Source organism: Lemur catta, chromosome 20 (genome assembly GCF_020740605.2).
Source record: "Lemur catta isolate mLemCat1 chromosome 20, mLemCat1.pri, whole genome shotgun sequence".
Lineage (NCBI taxonomy): Eukaryota > Metazoa > Chordata > Mammalia > Primates > Lemuridae > Lemur > Lemur catta.
This window is the reverse complement of record NC_059147.1, coordinates 29883980-29905905: the sequence shown is the minus strand read 5'-3', so window position 1 is coordinate 29905905 and position 21926 is coordinate 29883980. Positions and strand designations below refer to the sequence as shown.

General features: G+C 59.2%; 1 protein-coding gene across 2 annotated transcripts; it reads left to right on the top strand.

The window, feature by feature from the left end:
* Positions 1–627: 627 nt before the first annotated feature.
* KATNB1 (katanin regulatory subunit B1) lies at positions 628–21630 on the top strand. Of its 2 annotated transcripts, none has more exons than XM_045533624.1 (20): positions 628–681; positions 2036–2332; positions 6768–6898; positions 10175–10292; positions 15682–15782; positions 16115–16156; positions 16722–16805; positions 16938–17053; positions 17525–17596; positions 17716–17866; positions 18011–18201; positions 18328–18458; positions 18836–18886; positions 19555–19622; positions 19747–19866; positions 19972–20121; positions 20395–20471; positions 20544–20618; positions 20870–20986; positions 21226–21630. In XM_045533624.1, the coding sequence occupies exons 2-20, from the start codon at positions 2293–2295 to the stop codon at positions 21356–21358; spliced, it is 1968 nt and encodes a 655-aa protein (XP_045389580.1). In that variant the 5' UTR covers positions 628–681; positions 2036–2292; the 3' UTR covers positions 21359–21630. The 2 variants fall into 2 exon arrangements, with proteins under 2 accessions (XP_045389580.1, XP_045389579.1); XM_045533623.1 differs by lacking the exon at positions 628–681 and adding an exon at positions 782–939.
* Positions 21631–21926: the final 296 nt, after the last annotated feature.

Sequence of the window (21926 nt, the reverse complement as noted above, 5' to 3'; positions counted from 1 at the left end):
GCTTCCGTGGGGCCGAGTTTCTCCTAAGCGGCCCCGGACCAGGCGAGGGGCCCTGACTCGTGGCCGGTTACTGCTGTTCCCGGAGCCCACCCCGCCCAAGGTGTCACAAAGTCGGCCACTCTCGACTTCCTAGACTGTGGTCCCCTTACGGGAGCGGCCACTTGCGCATTCATCCATTGGCCGAGGCTGCTGCGGGGCAGCACACGTGACTCGGACCCGGAATCAGGCTGTCTCCCTCTAGGCTTCCCGCGGTGGAGGATTCAGGCCGTCATCGATGAGGGGCAAGCAAAGTCCTCAGGCCACGGCGGCGGTCTGCAGGGAAGGGGCAGACAGACAACTTCGGCAAGATGCCGACTAAGGCCTCAGGCGGCTTCGCCCCACTCCAAGATGGAAGGGCCACGGCTTCGCACGGCTCCCGCAGGCCCCTTCCCATTGGCTAGCTGGGAATTGGTTTTTCCAATAATGCGGACGCTGATTGGCCGATCCAGGACGGTTGCTAAAGCAATTGGTGCAGCCGCCATTGGAGGGCGTCTCGCAAAGTTTTCAAACGCAAACTAGGTTCAAGGAAGAGAAGGAAAGGGGAAGTAGAGGGAAAGCTTGAGACAGAGGCGGGAGCAAGGAAATGGCAGCCCGCATTGGTTCGTTAGAGGCCGAGGGGAGGCTCTTGAACGCTCCTTCCTCGTGAGTAGTCCGATTCGGGAAAAGAGGGCGGGTACTTAGGGAAAGCGGCAGAAGCGCCTGGTTCCATTGGTCAATCCTGACGGGAGGCGGAGCGCCCGCCGCGGCTGATTGGTGCGGGAGGTGAGGTGGGCGGGGCTCTGGGCTGGAGGGTTTGTTGTGAGGGTCGGTTGTCAAGCAGCGGCCAATCAGGGCAGGGGATGGAGGCAAGTAGGGGTCGCGCCGGGAGCAGAGCCTCGGCCTTCCGAGCCGCAGCTGCAGGTGGAGTGGGCAAGGGGACGAGGAGGCGAGGGGACTGTGGGCCCTGGGCCGGGCCGAGCCAGGCGGGGCCGGCCGGGCTGCGGGGAAAGAGGGCTCCCGGCGGGGGGAGGCTAGAGCCGGTGCCCCGCAAGCTGAGAGGGGTGGGAGGATCAGCCGAGGCCGAGGGACCAGCCCAGCCTCCGGACGAGCGGGGCCGGCGTGGAGGCGGGAGGGGGAAAACCAGGGAGGCCGGAGGCAGAGCTGGGGGTCTGCAGGAGGATGCATAATGAATAGGGAGAAGCAGGAGAGTGAATGAATGGGGGACACCGATAGCAGATGGGAGAGGGGAGTGAAGGGAGTGTGGCGAGTCAGGGGCCAAGTTAGGGAGCTCAGGAGACAGGATATGCCTGACTGGGAGACTGGGGCGGGGGATGGGAAAAGAGGGTGTGTGAACGGAGGACTAGCGAGGCAAAACTAGGGGACCCAGGAGAAAGGGGACGGGAGGCGAGAGGGTTCATGGGAAAGAGGTGAAGTGGCTGTGGGAGGCACCATGAGATGGCCTTTCAGTTGAGGAGTCCTACCCTCTCACACCCAGACCGGAGGCCTAGTTCCCAGCCCTGTGCTAGGGAATTGCAGTGGGCAGGAGTGGTTCCCTTGCCAGGAGCTGGGGTTTGGACCCTCAGGGTCCTCTTTGAGATTCTCCCCAAGGAGGACCTTCGGTGGCTGTCTCTGGGTTGCCTCTCGTGGGCCCCCAAGCTTAGCTTCTGACTCCACCCCCCATCCTGTACGTCAGGCAAAAACAGTGACTCCCAGAAATCTGTGTGAATTGCAGACACGTGGTCTTCCCCGCCCCACTGCAGCTGCTGCACTTTAGGCAGTCAGCATCCCGGAGCAGCCGGCTCCCATTAGCCCAGCGTCTGGGAGGACTTTTTCCCTGTGTTCAAGTCACCCTGCCCGAGGTGCTTCCTCTGGGATTCTCAGAGCCAATTTGTGATGCAGCTTCTGGCTGTGGTTGCTTTGGTGGGTGTTAGTCTTTACCGAGTGGCCTTGGTGATCCAGGGAGCTGCAGCCCTTACCAAGTTTTCCTAACCAGCCATTGCCTCTGTTTGTGTTCCAGCCCAGTGTTGAGCTGAGATGGCTCAAGCCTGACATTCCATGATCCTGGGCCCTGACCGATGTGTACAGGCTGCTGCTGCTGTGGATGATTTAAAACCACGAGGCGGTCCGGGGCCAGGAGACGAGGATTCCTCTGCCTGGATGTTTGGAAACTCCTTGCCAACTTGATTGGTGGATCTGGGGGGGATCCACCCCCACCCCACAAGGAAAGCACAGTCCATTTTGTGGGTGGGGCTTCAGGTGCCAGCCAGCGGAAGGATGGCCACTCCTGTGGTCACCAAGACGGCCTGGAAGTTGCGTGAGTGGTTTTTGTTTTTCTTCGTCACCTCGTTTCTTCTGTTACCTGCTTGTTGCTGGGGGGCCTGAACGCTCAGCTTTGTTCTTGGCACAGGTGGAGATGCTCAGGCCTTGAAGTAAAATAGACCCAGGTGTAAATCATGACTGGTGCTTGTTAGCTGGGTGACATTGTGCAGGTGACTCAACCTCGCTGAGGCTCAGTTTTCTCATCTGTACAATGAGATAATCACACCTATGTTGGTTGGTTCATACCTGCGTTGGTTCTATAAAGTCACGTGAGAGAATGACCGTGATAAAGCACTTAGCACAAGATTTCCAGTTAGGCTGCCAGGCAGAATGGGGTGGGAAATCCGGAAAGTTGTTCTCCGCATTTTCAGACCTCTTACAAGTCAAACTTCCCCGGTCAGATAAAAGCATCGCGGGAGTGGGGGTGGCGGTGAAAGGAGCAGAGGGGTGGGCAGCGGAATGCTAACAGGGCTCTGGATGCGTGAGCACCCCATCCCCGCCTTTACTCTATACTAGTGGTTCTAAACTCTTCGATCTTACGACTTCTTTGTACTTTTAAAAATTATTGGGGACCCCAAAGTGCTTTTGTTAATGGGGGTTGTATCTATCAGTATTTATCATGTTAGAAATTAATACTAGACATTTTAAAACAAGAATATATACTCAAATATATGTTCTGGAAAACTCCTCTGTATGCTTGTGAACACACGAGTGCAAAAAGCAAATATCATCTTAGCAGTAGTATGAAAATAGCTTTGCCCTCTCAGATTCCCTGAAAGGATCTTGAGGATCCCAGGGTCCCCAGATCATTGAGAACTCTTCTACACATTGGCACCACCTGTGATAATTGGTTGGCATAGCTTTGATGTGCTCCACCTGGTCACCCTCTGCTGTGAGCTGTCCCTGGGCTGTGTTCAGTAGCTGAGGCAAGATCCACTACTTTTTAACCACGAGACCCTGAGCAAAGCCCTTTGTTGGGGCCTCTGTTTCCTTATTTGTAAAGTGAGAGGTCTGGGCCATTTTCACATTGTTCCCAAAGCCCTGGGTTTTTGGGAGAACGCTGTTATGGATTCCTAAGGAGGGTACACTTTGGACAGAGTGGCTTTGTATTTGGGATTATGTATCCATCCGTTCAACAGCGGGTCTTTCCCGAGCATAGAGCTAGTGGGGGACAAAACACACAAGGTCCCTGTACAGTGGGCGCTCAGAACCTGGGGAGAGCGACAGGCAAGTATTAGATCACCGTGCCCATCTGTCTCTCATTCTGTAATTCCAAGCTGGTGCCTGTGCTTTGAATCAATTAACTGGGTGATAGAGGTGGTGGTTGGGGCAGGGAATGCTGTAGGCCGCATGAACAGCAAGTGCAAAGGCCCTGAGGCAAGAAGCTCAGTGTATTGGAAGGACTCAGAGGAGACCATGGGCTGTGACACAGCTACAGGAGGAACATGGTGCCGCATGAAGCTAGTGAGTTCTGCAAGGGCACATGTCCATGGGACCCAACCCTCCTGATGCTATAGCCAGGCCAAGCCATCTAAGCAGAAAGTAATGTGATCAGGTGTGTGGGGCATCTGCTGAGGATTTCATGTGCTTGTGGTTTCCGTGGAAATAAACTGTCTGAAGAGCCCATGGCCGCATGACCTCTGGCTCCTTGTGGCTCTAGGCTCTGGTGAGGATCAGAGGTGCTTGGCCAACATTCGTCATTGAAACCTGGTTCTTTGCATCTTCCACTGGGGATGCAGGTCCGCAGCGCCTTTGGCCAGGGTGCAAAGTGTTCCCCAGCTTTGTCTGAGTTGTGGGGCCCGGATTGTACCGCAGAGCTGGGGACACTGGTGTGGGCTTGTGCCCCAGGGCAGAGCAGCAGCTGTTAGCCGGCTGCCAGTAGACACTGAGGGTTTTTGTTTGCATTAAAATCAGGTACCCGGGCCTAGGCCACTGGCGTTTGCTGTCCTGTGTGGCCTGGATAGAGGGGGAGCTCCCGGGGCCAGTGCCCTGTGTCTCCTTTGCTGGTGCTTATGCTGTGTCCCCAAACCCCCACCCACCCTGTCCCTACATGGTCTCCATTCAGTCCCTGGTCAGGCTGCTTGGAGGGAGTGGTGTGGGCCCTTTCAGAAGGGCCCAGCTTCCAAATCCTTCTCCCCCAAAGTCTGTGGCTCTGCCAGCTCAGTGCCCATCCTGGGAACCACCTGATCACACTGGAACATAAAGACAGGAACCTTCTCTCTCTCTCTCTCTCTCTCTCCCTCTCTCCCCCTCTCCCCGTCTCTCACCCGCTCCCGCGCTCCCCACAGCCTCCCCAGTGCTAGCCCTAGAGCAGGCACCCAGGAAATACTTACGTTATGAATTACCGGCTGTCTGCAGGGGCAGCAGTCCTGAGGCCCAGTGAGGTGGGGCCCAGCCAGAACTTTCCCTGGGAGGGCTGAGAGCCAGGGTAACAGACAGGCCTCCGGGCAGGTCTGGGCAGAGGGCAGCACACACAGGGGGTATCTGCAGGGAAGGGCAGAGGGCTCAAGGCTCAGGAACTGAATGCCCGGGGAGAAGGAGGGTTGCCCTCTTTCTGGGTTGGGCAGAAGCTGTTGAACAGACAAGTGTCTGTCCCCACAGTGTCTAGAAGACAGAAGCCTCTATGGTTGACATGAAGACTAGAGGGGGGCCCAGCTCCCTTGGATCCGAATGGCAGGGTCCCCAGTGGCTCACGTTTGGGCCTGCAGGGAACTCTCGCCCTTGCTGGGGCTGGGTGCTGCCTTTGCCGGCTCTGCCCTGGCCAGGCCATGCGGTGGGGTGTCATTCGTGAGCCTGGTTCCCGGGGCATTTTTGGTAGCCCCTGTGAGCCAGGCTGCCCAGCAAGCAGCTTTCCTGGGCCCCGTTTCCCAGTCTCCTTGTGGTCCGAAGCCCACACTAGAGAGACCCGGGCAGGGTGGAGTCCGGAGCTGGGGCACAGAACGGGACAGATGCAATACCCTTTCCTCGGCGTCACCCAAGCCAGCCTCCCAGTTGCCTCTGGGGATCGGCATGGTGGGGGTTTCCCCTGGCCTGTATGTGGAGATCTGACTGTTCTCCTCTCTCCCAGGAGAGCTCACTCGGGCACTGGCTCGGAGGCCTGGGCTGCCACTTGCTTTCTTGCCCGTGCCCCGTTCCGTTCAGAGCACTGAGGAGGCCCTCTGAGCCGCATGTCTGCTGCCCTGCCGCTGCCTGCAGGCCTGGCCAGGGGCCCTCGTGGCCGCCCACGGACCCCCTGCTCTGTCTGGTCAGCCCTCACCCCCGCCCCCCAGTCTGCTCAGTCTGCTGCCTCCTGTGCCTGCCTGCCTGCCTGGGGTCCCCTGGCCGCCTCTCGCATGGCGACTAGTCCTGATCCTGCCTAACGGCCGCGGGGCGCTCACCCACTTTGGAGCCGCTCATGATGTGTTCTTGGAATCGTTGGCATCGGGTGTCGAACGATCGTTCCCATTTACCAGACCAGAACCCGGCCCTCAGAGAGGGCCAGTGACTTATCTAAGGCCTCACAGTAGCAGATAGCAGAGCTCAGACTGGCAGCTGATTGGTCATTCTGAATCTGTGAGCTGAAGCCTGTGCGAGCTTCCATAGGGACAGCTGGTCTAGAGTCGACTTGGGGTTTTTTGTTTTTTTCCAGACAGAGTCTCGTTCTGTCGCCTGGGCTAGAGTGCCGTGGTGTCAGCCCAGCTCACAGCAACCTCAAACTCCTGGGCTCAAGCGATCCTCCTGCCTCAGTCTCCCGAGTAGCTGGGACTATAGGCGCTTGACACAACGCCTGGCTAATTTTTTGTTTCCATTTTTAGTTGCCCAGCTAATTTCTTTGTATTTTTAGTAGAGACAGGTGTCTCACTCTTGCTCAGGCTGGTCTCGAACTCCTGAGCTCAAGCGATCCTCCCACCTCGGCCTCCCAGAGTGCTGGGATTACAGGTGTGACCGTGCCCGGCCTCAACTTCAGTTCTTAAAGTATGTTGTGCTAAGCGTGTGTGTAGAGCAGTAGCTGAGAGGTACTGAGGCAATGCTTGGGTCAGTAATTTTTATTTTAATAGTTTTTGTTTTTCTTTTTGTATCATTGGAAAAAGTATGATGAGTGTATCAAACTTGTAATTTATGGATATTATTGCTTAAGACAAAGGTAACTAAAAATAGCAAGTCAGTATTAAAAATTGAGTATAGCTGGTCAATATGATCAGGTGATATTTGGAAAAAAGAAAAAAATTACAAGGCCCAAGGGTAGGACAGGAACGACTGCAGTTGACGAAGGGTTGCTTCTGTCTCGGGCCCACGCCTTTCCCTGCCTGCTGGTCCTGCAGCTCCTGCGGGAGGGGTCTGGGCACCACGGGGAGCTGAGGGAGGCAGAGCTAGTGGCCAAGCAGGGCCCCCCGACCTCCATGTGGCCGCATCAAGCCCCCCTGACTGCCTGTCTCTCCGTTCCTGTGTAGAGGAGATCGTCGCGCACGCCAGCAATGTGTCCTCGCTGGTGCTGGGCAAAGCCTCCGGGCGGCTGCTGGCCACAGGCGGGGATGACTGCCGTGTCAACCTGTGGTCCATCAACAAGCCCAACTGCATCATGGTGAGCAGCGGGGGATGGGGCAGGGCGTGGTTGGGGGCTGGGGAGCAGGCGCCTTTGCAGATTCTGTGGAGCCCAGGGCACCCCATCCTCTGGGGGCCCAGCTCAGGGGTGGAGGGAGGAGTGTGTGTGTGGGGGGGGTTGGACAGAGCACACCGTCAGCGCTCCCCCCAGCTGTCTGCTCAGGGAGGCCCAGGACACCCCAGGGTGGCTGGGACAGCAGCCAGCCCCCAGGAATGAGGGAGGCACCTGCCTGTGGGACAGAAATCCAGACAGTCTGCAGGAAGAGGCTAAAATAAGCCTCTCGGCCTGTGACTGAGCTGAAAGGCCTGTAGTCCTCCCCTGCCCACCTGCCCATCTGCCCGCCTGGCGTCTGCGTGTGCAAATTTATTTTGATTCATTCCCAACCTCATTCCACAGCAAGGATTTGGGGGAACCTGGTTGCAGCTGGTTAGGGAGCTAGTTCTTTAGTAGCATTTTCCCTCTAGTTACACAACTATGTTCAATGTTGGAAACTGTTTTCCAAACAGGGAAGCATAAAGAAGAAAAATTAAAATTATTAATACATAGAGTTCTATTATCCAGAGACTACTACAGTTGGTGATTTGATCTGTGCCCTTGTAGGTGCTGAGAAAGATGCATGTATACATGTACACACACATGCACACATGCAAAAGCACAAATGCACACACACACATATGTAAAAATACATTTCCACATGGTGGCATGTGCCTGTAGTCACAGCTACTCGGGAGGCTGAAGCAGGAGGATCACTTGAGCTCAGGAGTTTGAGGCTGCAGTGAGCTATGATTGTACCACTGTGCTCTAGCCTGGGCAACAGAGCCAGACCCTGTCTCTAAAAAAAATATACATACATATATTTTTTTTCCTATACACTATCTTATTCCTGTGTAGCCTGTTTTTTTTTTTTTTAAATAACAATGTTGTAAGAGTTTTCCTGTGTCAACAAATATTCCTTTACGACATAATTTTTAATGGCTTCCTGGTATTCCATTGTGGCGATGAGCTGTAATTAACTTAGCCACACCCTGTTGTCAGCATGGAGGTTGATTCCAGTTTTTTGGCTCTGCTAAACCATGTGGTGGTGAACATCCTCATCTCCCCAAATCTTTGAGCAGATCTGTGATGGCTGCATTAACTCCAAGGGCGTGCACTTTTTAAAAAGCTTTCAAAACATATTGCCAAATTGCCCTCCAGAAATCAATTTACATTTTCACCGACAGCATAGGAACCTAACCTTTTTTCTCCCTGCATCCATGCCAACAAATGCAGTATCATTCTTTTGACTCCTGGTGAAATGAAGGTAAAAAAAAAAAATGGTGGGAGGTGATATTCATTAGTAGAAACTTAATCACTTCGTTGTTTTTGCTAGATCCAGGTCTACCCAAACCGCAGCCAGGGTACTGGGGTTCAGTAAGAACGAATTAAGATGGTCTGTTTGTTTGTTTGTTTGTTTTGGACCCAGGGTCTTGCTCTGTTTCCCGGGCTAGAATGCAGTGGTGTCATCGTAGCTCACTGCGACCTCAAACTCCTGGGCTCAAGCGATCCTCCTGCCTCAGCTTCCCCAGTAGCAGGGACTACAGGCATGTGCCACCACGCCCAGCTAACTTTTAAAAAAATTTTGGAGAGATCTGATCTCGCTGTTGTTCTGGCTGGTCTCAAACTCCTGGGCTCAAGTCATCCTCCCTTCTTGGCCTCCCAGAGTGCTAGGATTATAGGCGTGCGCCACCGCGCCCAGCTTGTTTTGTTTTACTTTGTTTTTAGAGTTCAGATGTGTTTTCTTCCCCCTCAAATGCCAAAGGAGTAACATACACACTTGAAAATCAAAAATGGGGCAGGCCATGACCCCATGCTCTTGCCCCCAGAGAAGCACGGTTATCAGTCTGAGCGTGGCCTTCAGACTTGTCTTTGGACGCCAGGTGCAGCTGTCAGCCCCAGCAGCGTCCGTCTCACCTGGGCTTGATGCACATGCACGCCCTCTGCAGACTGTCCACTTTGATTTATTTTTGTTTATTTTTGAGTTTGTGATACACTCATACGGTTCAACCTCCCAAAGATAGAGGGTAAACAGTGGAAAGTCTTCCTCCCGCCCCGACCCCACAGCGCTCCTTGGAGGCAGCCACAGTTCTCACTTGCGTCTGTGTCCCTCCAGAGTTGCTTCATACGTGTGCAGGCAGATGCGTATGTCCTCCCCTGCTCTTCGCACAGGCGCTATCATGGTGTGTACGCTGTCCTCCATCTTTTTGTACCTAAAAGTGTGGTGGATTAGGGTGAATCGCATTTGAAGGGTTCGTTGCCTCACTCGTTTCTGGGCTGGGCAGTAGTCCACCGCGTGGGCGAGCATGGGTGAGCCAGCAGCTGAGCTCACCGGTTTCCTGTCATGGGCATTTATGTTGTGCCCGATGTCTTGCTGGGTGACTGCGGTGAATAACCTTGAGTCTGTGTGTGTAGAGGGCGAGTCCCCAGAGGCCGAGTTGCTGGTGTGAAGGGAGTGGGCGGTTTTGCCCAGTTGTGCTCCCTGGGGTCTGTGCCTGTGTGTGCTCCTACCAGGGACGTCTGGGAGTCAGACAAGCTGCTTGGAACTCTCTGACCCCCGTGGGGACTGCTGTCCTAGCAGACACTGAAGCGGTGCCATTGTGCCTCGGGGTGGCCAGACACCATGGGCCTCAGGTGTTCCAGCCTCCTCTCCAGAAAGCTGGAGAAGCCGGCACCTCCCCCGACAGAGTGGCTGAGCCGGGGACCTGCTCCGAGTTGGGTCCTCCAGGAGAGTCACTCCATGCCCTCGGGGTTCCGCGGGCCCTGCGTGGGCGCATGGCGTGGCGTGTGCCCACAGCGAGCCCGGCCTCCGTTCTGCCGCGGCGTCCCTCGCTGAGGGCCTCGTGTCGGCAGAGAGCAGGGGCAGAGCCTGGGTGGGTGGTTTGCACGTAGGGCTGCAGGGACCGCAGCTCCGTATCTTGGCCAGCTGCTCTCCTCAGAGGGGCCCAGGGCCATTTTCGCAGTGACACCCATGTCAGAGCACGGGGGGAGGTGGGAGGTGGCTGGGGAGTGACTGGGCTTTGGCCCCGGGAGCTGCGGCTGAGAGGATGGCGTCTCGGCGGCCGTCTGCAGCAGAGCCTGGCGTGGCCCCTGTGGGCGCAGCCTCCCCGCGTTGGCCACTGCTCGCGGAAGCCTTCCCTGGGACCCAGAATTCAGGGTGTCAGCCTGGGGGGGTGGCGTCTGTCCACGCAGTGCACTAAAGCTGTCACCCTCTCTCCACAGAGCCTGACGGGTCACACGTCCCCCGTGGAGAGTGTCCGCCTCAACACCCCCGAGGAGCTCATCGTGGCTGGCTCCCAGTCGGGCTCCATCCGCGTCTGGGACCTGGAAGCTGCCAAAAGTAGGCTCCGAGCTCGCCTTCCCCTCCCAGCCACACGGCCCACGTTAGTCTCCAGGCTGTGCGGCTGAGCGCCTCCTCCGAGAAGCCCGCCCTGCTAGGCTGGCTTCTTCACTCCGGGAACACTGAGCACACAGGGCGGTGCCCACGTCCCTGTGAGCCTGGCAGCAAAGCGCACTGCTGCCTCCTGACTGGCTGGCACGGGGGGGGGGGGCGGGGGAGGGGGGCAGGAAATGTCTAAATGAATGACCGTGTGGGTGGATGTGCGGGTGTGTGTATGGATTCAGAACCTGGGAGGACGTCAGGCGCTGCCAGGGACCCCACAGGACATGTGAGCGAGTGAGGTGGCTGTGTGGGGAGAGCTGTGAAAAACTGGGGAGCGTGGGCCCCGATTCAGCCCCGGCTCACTGGTGCCACCTGGGATGTGGGCCTGGGGGGCAGATCTTCTGTTGGTTGTGTTTTATTTTAGTTTCGTTCGCATCTACTCACAGCGCTTCTCCTACCCTCCCTGGATCACCACTGAAATGCACAGTGTTTACACTGCAAGGGCCACGTGAATGTCTTTCACAGCCGATTGTGTTTCTTTTCTTTTTATGACTTAGTTTCCGTGGAGTTAATAATTGTTCTGTTCTTCATCTGTATATTTTCAGTGTCCCTGTCAATAATTCATCCCCAAATTCTCTGCCAGAAGAGTAAACCTATCCCATAATCCAGGTGTTCTCAGAGCCTCTGTCCTCCAGGACCCAGTGGCCTTGGACCTCAGGGGCCTGTAGCCCAGCTGTCACCGTGGGCCTCTTTGTCTCCTCTCTGGGAAGTCTCTCTTTCCATCTGCTCTTCCTGGTCTCGTATCGTCAGCTCTCTCGGTTTTCTCCTTCTTTTTGCTGGAGCACATGCTTTCATAGCTTACTGAGAAACGGTGCATGGCAGGCGTGGTTTTAGAGACCTTCCATGGCAGAAAATGACTTGATTTTACCCTCATACTTTTTTTTTTTTTAATAAGTTTAAATATAGAATCCTAGGTTGGAAATAATTTGCTGTCGGAATTTTGGAGGTGCAGCTCTACCGCCTTTTAGGTTCCAGGGTTGCTACTGGGACAGTGGCAACCAGGAGGGCCGGTGCTGTTCTGATCCCAGGTCCTTCACAGGGAACAGCTTCTCACCACCGGCGACCTCTCTCTCTCTGCAAGCTTATAGGGTCTGTGTCCCAGTGTTCTGCAGTTTCACAGTGATGAGCCTTGGTGTGGGTCTATTCACCCCTGTGCTAGGTCCTCTTGGGGATCTTTCAGTCATGAAACTCGCGCCCTCAGTTCTGGGCCAAGTAGAGAGTCCCGCCTGCCGCCACTCAGCCTCAGCAGGTGCTGCCAGCTCTGCAGGCTTTTTAAGAGAATCTGGAAATCTGGAAATTCATGTGGAATCCACCCATTTTTAAATGTCAATGGCTAAGTCAACAGTTTTTCAGAACACTGAGCGGGCCAGCACTGTGAGGTCCAAATAAGACCTGTTTGCTACTGCTTTTTGGCCGCCTCTGGCTTGGACCTTGCAGCATGCCAGGCGAGAGGCCACCCCCCTAAAGCCCCGGAGAGGAAACAGCAGCGTGGATCTTGCCGAGGCTGCTTTTTCTAGAAGAGAGCCCTCGTGCCTGGCTGAGACTTGAAGGTTCTTCTGGGCCTCTCTCCTGGCACATTCTGTACATCGGCTGCAGGACAGTGGGCGTCCACCGCACACGCCCAGTGGCAAGGTTCACTGTGCTCGAGGACAGTGGGCTTTTTGTGTAGGTGCTCCTCAAGAAAGGTGGTGCCCCTGGCCCCTTGCGTGTTGCTTGCATACCTGGTGGTGGTCTGTCTAAGATCAAAAGAGGCCGGATGTGGTGGCCTACACCTGTAATCCCCGCACTTTGGGAAGACAAGGGAGAGGATCACTTGAGATCAGGAGTTCAAGACCAGCCGGGACAACATAGTGAGATCCCATGTCCAAAAAAAAAAAAAATTAGCTGGGCGTGGTGGCGCGCACCTGTAGTCCCACCTACTTGGCAGGCTAAGGCAAGAGGATTGCTTGAGCCTAGAAGTTTGAGGCTGGTGTGAACTGCCACTGTAGCTCTCTAGCCTGGGCGATCACTATCTCAAAGAAAAAAAAAAAAACGAAAAGAAAAGAACAAAAGAGCCCAAGGACCTCTTTGATAACAAGCAGGGCTGCTTGCTTTGTGTCTTAGCACGTGGTCCCCACCACCTGGCCACACCAGTGCTGTGGGGCAGAGGAGGCGTGAGCCCCGGCTGGCTGGGCTCTAACTGAGAAGGCGAAAGGCTCGGACAGAAGGTGGTCACCTCCCTGGACCTGAGTCCCAGTGCATGGCCACCAGCCTTTGACTGTTCACTGAAGAGCAAGGGACAGAAGCAAGAAGCCAGGACGCCGGGCATGCTGCTCGGGCTTCCTTAGCCATGTTTGTTTTGATTACAAGGGAAATGTGAGCATTTCTTGAGGTGGCCAAGAAATGAAAACCGAAGACCTCTGGATTCTGGGCCCTGGATGCCCAGGGCTGGCTACCCCACAAGGAGCCGCTTACAGATGCCTGGCTTGGACCCCACCTGATCAGTGGCTGGTGGGCCCAGAGTCTGGTTTTCAGGAAACTACCAGGTGATTCCGATGCAGAGCCAAGGGCACAGGGCCCCCGTATCTGACACGTGAGCAGACAGGCCCAGGGAGGGCGCTAAGTTTCGTAAAGACCCTGTAGCTGTGCATAGCGGAACCTGGGACCCGCATCCTTGTGTGAGGACTCCCATCCCAGTGCTCTGTGCTCTGCCATTGGCTACCTCACATTTGACGGTTCTCAGATGGACGAGAAACTTGCTCTCGACAGCTGGAGCTGAGACCTCAGGCCCACCTCCATCCCCACCTGCCAGAGCGTGAGTGACAGTGACAGAGGCAAATTGAGCCCCAGGTGCAGAAGAGGTGCGAAGGGGGCCTCCTGTCACATCACATGCCTTAAAGGGCTGCCCCTCCCCGTCGCTGGAGGATTGAGGCGGAGGCCGAGCAGCTGCCTGGCTGGGAGGGTTTGCAGGTTCCCGTGTGTGGCCGACAGACGCCGGAGACCCCTCCACGATGCGGTTCCCAGAGGCCATGGCTGAGTCCGGGCATCAGGAGGCCTCCAAGAGCCCTGCTGGACAGAAGAGCAAAGGCAGGAGTCACGGCAGAAGAATGCGGTCGTGCCGCTTCCCACGGCACAGCCGCAGGGCGAGGGTGGCCAGCCCAGCGGATCCCACAGGCCCCCACAGGAAGGTGGCCTGCCCTTAAGAAGCTGGCCCACGCAGGGGTGGGACGCCACAGGGCGGGGCAGGGCTTTGAAGCCCCGCCATGGGCTGCAAAGCGAGTGGGCTGAGGGCGGGCGTGGACTGGAGCGGGAGCCAGCACGAGGCTGCGTCCTCCCGCCCTGCACTCACCAGGCCTCCCTGGTCAGCGGGGCAATGCCACGGCCCCAGCAGCCCCTGACAGCCGCATGGGACAGCTGTCCCGGGTTCTGGTGCCGCTGCATTAGATGCTCATGTGACAGCCTTGAGAGGGTGTGAAGGTTGCTTGGTCCCAGTGCCAGCACCTGGCAGGGCCTGCTGCAGAGGGGCATGGATGCAGTGGGCGGCTGGACGAGGAACGGGCTTTGTCCTCAAGGCAGATAACAGAGAGAGCAGATGACTTTTGTCCTGCTCTACCCTGTGCCTGGCCTGTCCGAGGAGCTGTAGCACAGGTCAGCCGCCTTGACCCAGGCAAGGCTCCTGGTACAGGAAGCTGCTTAGCAGGCGGACGCCTGGGCCAAGTTCTGGTCCGACCCTGCTGTTCAGCCTGAGGCCCTCGCCCACCTGCTGGCGTGTTGGGGGGCAGGGCAGGGGGAATCGGTGAGCTAATGCCCAGAAATCACTCAGCCCGTCGAACACCGGCAGTGCTCAGCAGACATCGTGGGGACAAGGGAGGTGCCCAGGTGGCCATGGTCCTGGGTAGTGGGTTGTCACTGGAGCCAGAAGCGGGAGAATGAGGACCCGTGCTCTGGCCTGAGGAGGAGGAGAGAAGGTCCAGCTCGGGGGCAGACAGGAGGGGATGGAGGCAGGCCTGCTGCAGGGAGAATTAGAACGGCAAGAATCGTAGCTGGCGTTTACTGAGTGCTTAGCGTGTGCCGGGCCCAGGCTAGCTCTTTATGTCCGTTTGCTCACTCAGTTCTGACCACGACCCAGGGTGAGTCTCAGAGAGAGCGAGTGATCGGCCAGGGTCACACAGCAAGCGAGGAGCAGAGCGGGGACTGATCCTCGGACTGTCTGGCTCTAGAGCCCACGTGCTGACATTGAGGGGTGGAGGAGAGTATACAGTGGCGTTCCTTTAATTCACCCAGTGCTTCGATCTTGACTCTTCCTGTCCCTAAAGTGTTACATCCGGAGTCTTGAACACCTCCTCCAACAGAGAGCTCACTACCTCACCAGGCTCCCTGTTTCACCTTGGCTCGTATGTAAGGATGGCTGGACTTCCATATCCCTTGGCCTCAGCGCTCGCGGGCTGATCTGTTTCGTTCAGACAGTGGAACTGTAAATCTTTCAGAAAGCAAGACCCGGGAGACAGGTTTGAATGGTACCAGAGAATGCTGAGACGGTACCACCAAGTTTGCCTGCAGGCTGGGCGGGCCTGGCCAGGGAGCCAGCTGCACACCCCCACAGGTCGGGTGGTCACGGGGTGCTCAGTCCTGGGGGTCTCCCGTGTTCTCCCAGTTCTCAGAGCTCCTCAACTTGTCTTCACGGCCTCCCTCGAGATCCCTTGGACAGGGGTCTGAGCCCAGAGGACCAGTGTGAGCACCAGCGTCTCCCCAGACGTGCCCTTCACTTGCCATCCTTGGGGCCTCTCCCCACCTCTTCCATCTGCCTAACACAGCGGCCCTCATCCTTTACCCACTGACATCTGCTCAAATGGCGCCTCCTCCGTGAAGCCTTCCTGCATTCTCTTTCCAACCAGCTCCTCTTCCAGCTGGAAACTCCTGGCCTCTGTCCTTGTGCTGTCCCGGGTAGGGTTGTGCGCCTTGCAGACTGTGAGCGCCACGTCCACAGGGCCTGAGCTGAGTGCAGTGGTGACCTGGCTCTGCAGCCTCTGGGGGTTCACTCATGAACAAGCCCACGGGCACAGTCTAGGGAGGTGTGATGTGTTTTCTGGGGACTTGAGTAACAGAAAGGGCTGTCACCTCTTAAGAGGAAAACGGGAAGACTGGTTGTTAGCGTGGCGGGACTCTGATTGATTTTCCCCCTATTTTTAAAATCCATGTTGTTCTAATTTTCTGGACAGTTAATATTAAACCACACAGAAAACGCAGCCGCCCCTCTCTGCCAGCCGCCTCGCTCTCACGCCGTTGTGTCTGCTTTCGTTCTTGTTAGTTCTTCGCACACTCATGGGACACAAAGCCAACATCTGCAGCCTGGATTTCCACCCATATGGCGAGTTTGTAGCCTCTGGTTCCCAGGACACGAACATCAAGGTGAGATGCCACCCTGTGCCTTGCGTCTCCCGACAGGCCCCGCCGGGTGCCGGCTGGGGCCTGACCTGCCTGCGGGGTGGGCTTCCTCGGTCTGGGGCGTCTTCCCTCTCTGCAGCCGCGTCCTCACCCTCCCAGGGAAGGCGGACGTGCGGGCAGCGGCCAGACATTCTGCTCAGGGTGCCCGGCTTTAGCGAGCAGTTTGCCTCCCTCTGTCGTTGTGGGGCGTGATGAGCCCCACTGTCCGCCCATGGCTGCACGCTGCCCTCTGCCCAGGCTCCTGGACTTGGCCATGACCTCTCCTGACTCCACCCCTCTGTGTCTGTCCCCTGCAGCTCTGGGACATCAGAAGGAAAGGCTGTGTCTTCCGATACAGAGTAAGGACGGCACCCTCTGTCGGCCACCCCACGGGTACCTTGCACACTCTGGGCAGGGCGTGGTGCCCAGACCCTGGCAGGGGTGGCGGGGATTGCTGTCCAAGGTGGGCGAGAACGTGAAACGTGGACCTGGAGTGGAGCAGGAGTGCCGTGGGGGGCCCACCCGCACCCTCTGCTTTCCATGAGTCCCCCACAGCCATGTTGATCAAACTGTGCTCCGAGCAAAGCCAGGCAGGTGACTGGTGTCATTAGGTGAAGGGGGTTCTTGTTCTCGTGTGTTTGGTAGTTGGAGGTTTTCAGAGCCTTTGACATTAAAAGAGGGCATTTAACTCTCCAAAAGGGGGGATAAATTACAGTTTCCCAAACGATATGACCACACAGGCTTGATTTCCTGGAGTGTCCTGCAGGCCTCACACGGAGCGATGTCCTTCCGTGACATCTGAATGTAGCCACCTGTCGCCTCTGTGCCTGTCCCCCAGGAGGGCACTGTGTGTCAGGGACAGGGATGGAGTGAGGAGTCGGGCCCAGGCCCCCAGGGTGAGCTCGGCACTCTGTCCTCCCTCAGGGCCACAGCCAGGCCGTGCGCTGTCTCCGGTTCAGCCCCGACGGGAAGTGGTTGGCATCGGCCGCGGACGACCACACGGTGAAGGTAGCTCCGCCCGACCTAGCCGAGGGCTGGGGGCAGCGGTTTGTGGACACAGAGCTTGGGCTGGATTAGAGGGAGAGCCGGCAGCAGCCGAGGTGCCCAGCCTGGCCCTGACCTCCCCCCGCCTGCCCCCAGCTCTGGGATCTGACTGCCGGCAAGATGATGTCTGAGTTCCCTGGTCACACGGGGCCTGTCAACGTGGTGGAGTTTCACCCCAACGAGTACCTCCTGGCTTCCGGCAGCTCCGACAGGTGAGGAGGAGGAGTAGGGCTCCCGTCCATGACTGCCGTCCCTCCCCACCTCTGTCCTCTGTGTGTCTCCATTCCCAGTCTGTCTCTGCCCTCGGGTGTCATGTGCCACACAGATGATCCTGTGTGGACTGAACTGGCTTTCAGCCAAGCCAGGACTGGACCTTGGTCCCGTGTCTCCCCCAGCTCTGGTTCCCTGGCCCCAGTGTCCTGGGTCTGTGCCTTGATGGGTAGGTTGGGTCCCAGGGCACCTGGTGGGAACACACAGTGCAGGGAGGCCCGTGGCTGTCGGGGCCAGCACACCCAGCCCCCTGCTGAGTCAGGGCCTGCCCCTGCCCCAGACGTTGTTCCTCATGGCCCTGGCCCTGGGGGGAGAGAGGTTTCTGGAAAGAAGCTGACGTCCCAAACCACGGGCCCGTGTGGAGGCCAGGATGGGGGGACTGGCCTCCTGGCACAACGTGGCTGCCTTTGTAGGACGATCCGTTTCTGGGATCTGGAGAAATTCCAGGTGGTGAGCTGCATTGAAGGGGAGCCGGGGCCTGTCAGGTACACGGGCGGCTGAGTGGGTGGGCGTGGGTGGGCCTCCCTGGCCTGGGCTCTCCGGACTTCCTGGTGGGAGGCTGGGCTGGGTGCCACCAGCCCACGCTGACTCTTGCCTGGCGCAGGAGCGTCCTGTTCAACCCCGACGGCTGCTGCCTGTACAGCGGCTGCCAGGACTCCCTGCGCGTCTACGGCTGGGAGCCCGAGCGCTGCTTTGACGTGGTCCTCGTCAACTGGGGCAAGGTGGCCGACCTGGCCATCTGCAATGACCAGCTGGTGAGAGAGCCACGGCACCTGCCTCCCACCCTTCCACTGGGGACCCGCCTGCGTCCACCTGGGGCCCCCCCAGTCCCCTTCCCCCTGCTGGGATCTGGCCCCTCCAGCCCCCAGGCCTGGCCCCAGCTCTGCCACTTCCCACAGATCGGCGTGGCCTTCTCCCAGAGCAACGTCTCCTCTTACGTGGTGGATCTGACACGGGTCACCAGGACAGGCACGGTGGCCCAGGACCCCGTGCAGGACAGCCGGCCCCTGGCCCAGCTGCCGCCCAACCCCAGCGCCCCGCTCCGGCGCATCTACGAGCGGCCCAGCACGACCTGCAGCAAGCCTCAGAGGTGGGGCGCTGCGGCCCTTTGAGGGCGGGGGGTACGGGAGCAGGCCCACCACGGGGGAGGCCCCAGGAGGCAGCCCTGGGCCTCACGGGGACCCTGCTTCCTTTCGGCTGGGCCCTGCACCCGCAGGGTGAAGCAGAACTCGGAGAGTGAGCGCCGCAGCCCCAGCAGCGAGGACGACCGGGACGAGCGGGAGTCGCGGGCGGAGATCCAGAACGCCGAGGACTACAACGAGATCTTCCAGCCCAAGAACAGCATCAGTGAGGCCGGGCCCCCGCTCCCCTCAGCCCGGTGTCCCTATCTGTGAAACGGGGGTGGAGGGTCCCTTGGTCCCTTTAGCTTCATCCCTAACCCACACCGGGGCCCAGGCCCTCTGCTCGTGCTCCTGTGGGACCGAGGGGTAGGACCCTGGGTTGCCCCTGCCAGGCCCGCAGCTGCTCCTCGCCTTGCCCTGCCCTGAGTAGAGGGAGGGCCTGCGGGGCGAGCAGGTGGGGCGAGCGGGCTGGGGGGCAGGGCCAAGGGTCTGCAGCCGCGTACCGGGGAGCCACCTCCCGTCCCCCACACTCCGACAGGGCCCTGGGTCCCGGGCAGGCCCGGCCGGGAGGGCTCGCACACAGGACCCCCTTTGGCTCTGCAGGTCGGACGCCGCCCCGGAGGAGCGAGCCCTTCCCAGCACCCCCAGAGGACGGTGAGTCGGGGCAGGGCCTGGCCCGCCGGGCCCCCTCTCTCCCTGTGAGCCCCTCCTGCCAAGACCTTCCCCAGACACCCCTCCCAGGCCCCGTCGTGGCACAGCCTCCGGCCTCTGCTGCCGTCTTCGTCCTCCGCCTGTCTCCGGGCACCTACGACCTTGCGTGCCGGGGCCACGCGAGGCCCTGGCGACAGGCGCTCCCCTCAGGACCCACAGCTGCTGTGTGGAGAGCAGACAGTAGGCGCCAGCCACAGTCTGCTGGGGGACGCGTGTTGTAGGGGACAGAGAGGAGTCCCTGGGCCTGCTGTGGATGGGACTGTCGGGAGGCTCTGAGGAGGCTGCGCACCAGCCGGGGCCTTGTCAGGCCGGGCGGGGGTGGGGGAGGCCTCGGGCCTGGGGCAGCGGCAGGAGCTGGGGGAGGCCGGACCCACAAGGCCCTGGCAGAGGGGTTGGGACTTAAAGCAGATGTTTTCTCCTTTCTTATGACTAGAGAAGGGGCAGGGCTGGAGCGAGCACCTTGTCCGACAAGGCATCCGTCCCCTCCACCCGGCTTTCCCCTCAGGGGACCTCATCTTATCCCTGCCTTACCGCTGGGTTTCCACAGAGCCTGTCCCTCCTGTCCCCCCATCCCCCAGCCCGACCCAGCGCTCTTTCCCTTTTGCCGCCAGACACAGCCACAGCCAAGGAGCCCGCAAAGCCCAGCCCAGCCATGGACGTGCAGTTCCCGATGCCAAATGTACGTCTGGCGGGGCGGGCGTGGTGGGGGGCTCTCAGAGGGGCTGGAGTTGGGGGACCCCCGTGTTGAGAGGCAGAGAAGAGGTCTCAGGCTGGCTACTCATTCCCACTTTGGACCCCTTCAGCTTGATGCCCCACCCGGGTCCCCGGTCATCACTTCCACCCCCGCACCCAAGGCCGAGCCAGCCATCATCCCTGCCACCCGGAACGAGCCCATCGGGCTCAAGGCCTCCGACTTCCTGCCCGTGAGTAGTGGGGGCCCAGCCCGGGGCGGGGTGGAGGCCCGTGGGGCCAGGGCAGGGCTTTGCCGCCTGCTCCCGTGCCAGCGTCTGGGTGCCCGTCCCACGCAGGCCGTCAAGATCCCCCAGCAGGCGGAGCTGGTGGACGAGGATGCCATGTCACAGATCCGCAAAGGCCACGACACCATGTGTGTGGTGCTCACTAGCCGCCACAAGAACCTGGACACCGTGCGGGCTGTGTGGACCACCGGCGACATCAAGGCAAGCGCCCACCCCCTTCCCCTGCAGCCTGGGCTTCGGGCTGAACCCACAAGGGGCAGGTGGGGGCAGGCGGGGGCCAGGCAACGCCTGTCATCGTACTGAGATTGTCATCATCGTCATCACAAGCTGTTTATTGAGCACCTCCTTAGAGGCCCGGTCTTGCACTCACATTAGGCGTAGTCTTGTTAATGCCTTCCAACCAATGCCACCAGCCCACCCCACCCTCTCGGGGCCACACTGCCCCCACGCCCTGACGGGGCTCCGTTTGCACAGACATCAGTGGACTCGGCCGTGGCCATCAATGACCTGTCGGTGGTGGTGGACCTTCTGAACATCGTCAACCAGAAAGCGTAAGTGGCCGCAGGGGGAGAGGGGGCAGGGGCGGGGCGGGGCTGACGGCACCGTGTCCTGGCCTCCCCCAGCTCGCTGTGGAAGCTGGACCTGTGCACCACGGTGCTGCCCCAGATCGAGAAGCTTCTGCAGAGCAAGTACGAGAGGTACGTGTGGGAGGCGGTGCCCGCTGCAGCACGGCCAGGGGCGAGGCAAGACGCCTTGGCCAGGACCCCAGAAAGGAACCCGAGGGCTGGGTGTCCCTGGGAGGGGGCGGTGAAGCATTGTGGCCCCCGCTGTGGTCCAGAGGGGTCAAGGTGGGAACAGGCCTGCGTGTCTGTCTGCTTGTCTCTCTCTGCCCCACTCCCACCCCCGTCTCTATCTTTCTGTGACCCCATCCATCCATCCACCCCTGAAGCTACGTCCAGACAGGCTGCACCTCCCTGAAGCTGATCCTGCAGAGGTTTCTGCCCCTGATCACTGACATCCTGGCGGCGCCGCCCTCTGTGGGCGTGGACATCAGCCGGGAGGAGAGGTGAGGGCCCTGCTGTTGCCAGCCGCACTGGGGCAGTGGCTCAGGGCATGGGTGGGTGTGGCTGGCACTGGGTTCCTTCGTGCTCGGGCTGTGCTCCCCATCCCTGGCGTGGCCCAGGGGGTCCTGTGCCTCCGCCTTCCCAGGGGGAGGGGCTGGCGTGGTCAGGACAGCGGGAGCCCCAGCGTCGGCTGCGGCCATGGTGGCGGGGGTGGCCCCCTGACGCTGCCTCTCCGCCGCAGGCTGCACAAGTGCCGGCTCTGCTACAAGCAGCTCAAGAGCATCAGCCGCCTCGTCCAGAGCAAGTCCTGCCTGCGCGGCCGCCACGGCAGTGCCTTCCGCGAGCTGCACCTGCTCATGGCCAGTCTGGACTGAGGAACCCAGGGCGCCTCCGCCCCAAGTCCCGTTCCCTGCGCGCCCACCGGCCCGTGAGCCTCGGCCCGGCCCCCGCTGCCGCCCTGTGGCCATCCTGGAGGCAGCGGCGCTGGCCCACTGTCACCTCCACAGCCCCGGAACTCTGAGACAACTTCCTCTCCAGCAACGGCTGCCCAGCTTTGCCCAACTTTTGCTTCTCTTGGGGCAGCGAACTGAGCCCCGGGGCTGCTGCTGTAATTTATAAGGTGAATTTTATTAAATTTGTAACTAGTCCCTGGTTTCCTTGCGAGGAACGTTATCCTCTGGCCCCGAGGCTCTCCCAGGCCCAGGATCGCCTGGCCTCTTCAGAGGTGAGACACGGCCCCTGGGAGCCCCGCGGGCTGTGTGCCCAGCAGAGTGCAGGGCCTGCCGGGATGGCCCGTCCTGCCGGCCAGGGCAGGAAGGGGAGGCAGAGCCCCCTTCCGTGGCTGGGAGGAACAGGGGAGGGCTGGGCCCCACCGGCCCCTACCCGTGTCTCAGCGGCACCCCAGCTGTCCTGTGGCCTCCTCCAAGGCTGTCGGAGACCCAG

Coding starts and splice junctions, on each gene's coding strand:
- KATNB1 (XM_045533624.1), top strand. CDS start 2,293: ATGGCCACTCCTGTGGTCACCAAGACGGCCTGGAAGTTGC. Junction 2,333..6,767: donor CAAGACGGCCTGGAAGTTGC/GTGAGTGGTTTT, acceptor GTTCCTGTGTAG/AGGAGATCGTCGCGCACGCC. Junction 18,202..18,327: donor ACCTGCAGCAAGCCTCAGAG/GTGGGGCGCTGC, acceptor CTGCACCCGCAG/GGTGAAGCAGAACTCGGAGA.